This window comes from Sipha flava, unplaced genomic scaffold (assembly GCF_003268045.1).
Source record: "Sipha flava isolate LNK unplaced genomic scaffold, YSA_version1 314_pilon_pilon, whole genome shotgun sequence".
In the NCBI taxonomy this organism is placed as follows: Eukaryota; Metazoa; Arthropoda; class Insecta; order Hemiptera; family Aphididae; genus Sipha; species Sipha flava.
In genome coordinates, this window is record NW_020272994.1 from 348,062 (window position 1) to 353,515 (window position 5,454).

The 5,454-nt window shown below is 28.6% G+C and overlaps 1 protein-coding gene across 1 annotated transcript; it reads left to right on the forward strand.

Annotated features, from left to right (window-relative positions):
* The first annotated feature begins 3,247 nt into the window (after positions 1 to 3,247).
* Positions 3,248 to 4,727, forward strand: LOC112686550. Its single transcript, XM_025558900.1, has 3 exons — positions 3,248 to 3,465; positions 3,569 to 3,823; positions 4,199 to 4,727. The coding sequence occupies exons 1-3, from the start codon at positions 3,412 to 3,414 to the stop codon at positions 4,664 to 4,666; spliced, it is 777 nt and encodes a 258-aa protein (XP_025414685.1). The 5' UTR covers positions 3,248 to 3,411; the 3' UTR covers positions 4,667 to 4,727.
* The last annotated feature ends 727 nt before the right edge of the window (positions 4,728 to 5,454 follow it).

The window sequence follows — 5,454 nt, forward strand, 5'->3', positions numbered from 1 at the left end:
TATGCAGCTGGAGAACATAAAATCCAAATTAGCAGAATTTATTTGTTTTTAAAAATAAATTATAAATTGCTATGTTCACTTTTCATTTCTCTTAAGTACTTGCAATTAATAATTTTAAAAATTCCGAGTACATTAAAAAAGATAATAATTTAGGATGTCAAGTATTTCAATTAGTGTTTTCTGTGCATTAAATTTTTTCGAAAATTTATCAAAATAGTTAATCGATAAAATAAGTATAAAACACAATAATTATACTATAAATAATAAAGCATAGGTACACATGCAGTTCAGAAGAATGGATTCCTTGAGAGTGTTAAAATTATTCATTCTAAAGTAATCCGTAGGGACAAAGTCCTTTACACCCCGTACAACTACCAAGTACAAAATTTTTTAGTGACACCGATTTATAATAAATTTAGTAGTTTTCTATATTTTAACTAAAAATAGTATAAATAAATATTATTATTTTTATCAATAAGCGATCAAACCGGTAAACGGTTAACAAAAACAAAATCCTAAATTCCAGCAATAAATACTAAAAATAAACTTGACCGTTGTCACAATATCACATACGTTATAAATATGTTACACGATAAGCCAAAAAACCCAATACTCCTACTACATAAATACTTATAAAACGTAAGTACATTGTTTTGCGTCCGTGGAATTGATGCATTACCAATGCAAACTGGAATGAACTCACTCTTATAAACGTAAAATAATCCTCTTAAAACAATATTTTTACTTCAAAATAAACTGGGGATGCTAATTTAGAATTTAGGAGTGTTAAGTACTCTCTGACACCCCCGTATATGCACTAATGGGGAGGTTATATACTTATTTCAAAATACATCATACTTCAAGTCTAATAAGTCTGCACACGCTTTACACGTACCTACGACCAACCTTTGACGTTGCAGTGGAAATTAATGCGCATAAACTAATCTAAAACTTTGTTGGTACTTAAACAGAAATAAGTTATACTTTTGGGACATGGGCCCCGAATTTAACGATATAAGTAGAGACTATTATAATAAACGTATTTGCATAGGCTTGCGCAGACCTGAATTTTAGCAGGTGCTCACAATATTTTTGGGTCCTATCTAAACAAAAAGTATTAGCATATTTTAATAAATTATAATGAATATAAATAATTAAATAAACATATCTTTATTTTTTATTTAATATTGTGGTAGTTTTCCTTGAATATCGTATATTTTTCTCAAAATGCTTCAATTATTTTTGATTTGTACTATTGTAGTTAATTGTAGTTGTTATATTATCATAAGTGTTTACGCAATAATATAGAAAATGTTGTTTTATTTTTTCTATTACGAAATATCATTTATTTTTCAACAAAAATATTTGAATAAATTATATTTAATTGAGCAACATCAGTTATAATACAGACCCCTTATTCCTTAGACTTAAATTTTAGAGCCCCCATTTATAACATTTCGTGGAGTGCCCGAGCACACCCGGTACCTCTCACACGTACTACGCATCCAGTGGCGTAGATACAATTTTTTTCTGGGGGGGGGGGTTATTTAAGAGTAAGTTTTTAAGTGTTCTTAGTATATCTTAAAACGAGGTCATATGTAATAATATTACATTTAAAATGGTATTATTATTATGTCCCGTATTTAATGAAAATTATTTTGTTATTCAATTTTTAATATATACCTAATCATAGTAAAATCAAAATATTTTACTATAATATGTAAATATTAATAAATAATAATCAAATATCAATAAAAAAAATTTGTGTGGGGAGGGTGGAAACCCCTTACACCCTTCCCGTAACTACGCCACTATACGCATCTATGTAAAGAATTGGACGGACCCAAGTTCGGCCCTTAACCGAGAATTAAACGAGAATTAGCACCGAGAATTAGACGGCCGTCGTAAGCCTCACAGGTTACTTCTAATTAATTTGACACATTTCTATTGCAATTTTTATAATTCTTATTATTACCAATTATTATTATTCATGAGAGAGAAAAAGAAAATCTAAAAATCAAAATTTTTTATATGTGTCGTGACTGGTACAAGTTCTAAAACTCGTTATAATACCAATCCGTCGTCGGATTCTATGGAAGCATAGGAATTATATTCAGGATCGTATTTAGATTTACTTCTTGTGGGGAGGACTCAAATTTTTTCTTTAATTCAGGCTCAAAATTTACAAGTAAAATTTTTGGTAGTATTTGTATCAGGTAATATTTGTGGTTTTTTTTTTTTTTTCTAATGCCTGATCCACTTAAAATGGTCCTTTGTGTAGTTATTTTTTAACACCTATCTGTGTTTTGAAAGTTTCGATTGTGTTTTATCTAATTTTTCACTAAGTATGGACTGGGTCTTCAATTAAAATAATATATATTATTTATCATTATGGGACGTATAAACGTATAGGCAATTGAGCGTTTAACGCTATAAATAATTTAAACGTTATTCAATTTAAGCGTTTAAACGTTTTACAAATTTTCCGTTTACCGTTATTGACAATTTAAACGTTTTGCGTTATTTAAATTAGTGTACAATTTGAAACGTTTTCAAATGTAGTAATACTATAAAATAAATCATAATTTTTGTTTCTTAATAAAATACCCATTACTTATGTAAAAATTATCTTGGTCTAAAAATTATCGGGGGGGGGGCGATTTCCCCCATCACCTCCCCCCCTCAAATACGTCACTGATTATATTATAATTTATACGAGCCGATTATTTCGTCATCGATTCAAGACGATCAATTAATTATTATGACATTGTTTCTCAGAGTAATCAATGTTTACCATGCGTTGGCAGCAAACGGACAATTATTAATATTTTGAAATAAAATAATAAATAACGTACAGTATACAAAGTCATAATAGTTTATTGACAGACTGACGCGAGTTGATCATTGCTATCATTGCAAGCCGATTACGATTTTAATTTATGTTACTTGACGAAACGCACACGTACAAAACGATTAGTTTTATTATTATCATAGGCCAGAAATATACTTTTATCGGTCCGAGTCTTAACTATAACACGATTTATTATTATCACCGATAAAAGATTTTTTTCTTTTACTTATCTGTATGGGTATTATTGTGTTTTATTTCAATAAACGCGGTTTCCATACAAATTCAAATTACCGGCAGGACGGGGGCCGTGCGTACTTACCATATTGATAAGATCGATTCTATTGCTCGACTGATAACCCTTGGCGCACCCCGAGCCCGCGGGAGTCGACGCTCGTCAGTCCTGCGCGGGCATGTGGTAGGGGGTTTTTCTTTTCATTCCTGACGGACGAATCCGTTCCTCACGCAATTGGACAGTAGTCGTTCTACCGGCAACGTTACCGATAGAGTTTCCGACGTCTTTTGCTCTCCATCTGTTCGTCAATTATTTTTCATCTATCAACATGGGCTGCGTGCATAGTAAACAAGAGACAACCTCCACACCTTCTGTATTCAAAGTAGGATCTAGTAATTTTGGTTTTTTATTTTTTAATTTTATTACAATAAGATATTTTGTACGCGTCTGAAAGTACTTTGTCGATTATTTTTAACATTCTATAGGTTTCAAACGTTGATAGCAATGGTGTTGAAACTAGCCGAATTCATATTGAAATCACCGAACGCGATTTGATTTTGCACAAGCCAAATGAAAGGGATTCACTGGTTTGGCCATTGAAAACAATCCGACGTTACGGATATGAAGGCGTCATGTTCTGCATTGAAGTTGGCCGTTCATCTGTTTATGGTCAAGGAATATTTGCATTTAGATGTAAAGATGCTAAGCTTGTTTTCAATACTTTCAAAAAAGCATTACAGGTATTTCATGTTACTGTAGGCATAGATGCCTATACATAGAAATAAATAAACCATTTATAACTTGTTTTTTGTATTTAAGTGTAGGTACTTAATTAAAATTAACTTATTTTCTAAATTGTATTGCTCTTTATGTAGTTATAACACTAATTGAATCACCTATTTACCAGCTATCAAGTTGTTTAAAAAAAAAAAAAAACATTTTCATTGCCTTGATTTCAAACCAATTATTTTACTCAAAAACCATTCTTAATAATTTTTTTTAACTGAAATAAAACAAATATTAACCACATCAAATTATTAATTAATAAAAATTATAATTTAAATATTTTATAAATGAACAATAAGTACCATAAATATTTTTATTGTATATTTTAGATCAACAATTTAACAAATTTGGCATCAGATATGTCTCTTGAGTTACATAATATTTGTCGTCCGTCGTTCACTCAAAGAAATGCATTTGACAAGATTTATGATGAAATCAGTTTTAGTGGTATAAGTAATATCAGTGGGTCGATTAATAACAGCCAATCACCATATCTTTCGCTGGATTCAGATTCTATAACTCAACCACAAAATATATATGTAAACATGTTCAACAACCACGAAGACAACAATGATCTCCAATCTACTAACTCTGATGAATTATCTAAGGACAATCTTACATACACTGAAGTGGAAATAGTAGCTTGCAACAACCCGGTTAAAAAACCACCTACTCCTGCTGAAACACCAATTTATACAACTATTGATTTTATCAGAACAATGCATTTGAGTAGTAGGAAAATGTTTAAATGTAATGATAATACAGGAGTGAGAAAAACTAGACATGATTATGAATGAGTATCTTACCTTTTATTTTACCATAAAGTACAATATACATTTACCTATTAACTTACTTTAGTTTTCCGACTAAAAAAAAAAAACTACTAAATTATTATAATGGACTCCAGAATATATAAGGTTTTTCAACTGACAATTTAATAATTTTACGTTATTTATATTAATGTATTTATTTTTTTTATTTTTTATTTACTTTGTTTCTAAAAAAAGTAGTCCATATTTTTAAATGTAGGTAATCATATATTTATGCTACAAATAATTACAACTATAAAAAAATTTGCTCAATTCAGAAAATTGTGCTTTTTTTTTTTATTTGTAGTTTTCATATGTATTACTAAAAACATTTCATGTATTTTTTTTAACCATAAGAAATATCCTGATGAAATATTATCATTCATTTATATGTAATTTTATATTCTTACATACCACATTTTATGTTTTCATATTATCAATTTAATATTAAACTAAACTTTTTTATCAATACCAAAATATATTTGTAACAATTAATTTTTTTAATGATAATTATAATACATGGTCAGTGTTATTTTTCAACAAAGTAACATTTATAACTTTATTATTTAGAATTTATAGTATTCAATCTTCGTTGTACACATGCCATTTAACTGCAAATATATTTTATTTTAAGATACATCCTAATAAAATGTTAATTTTAATTTATAAGTAAACTTATATGTGCCATTTTATGTATTTTCATATTATACTTTTAAAATAAAATCAAGAGTTATTATCAAAATATAAAATATATATGTGAAATGTAATTGTTTTTG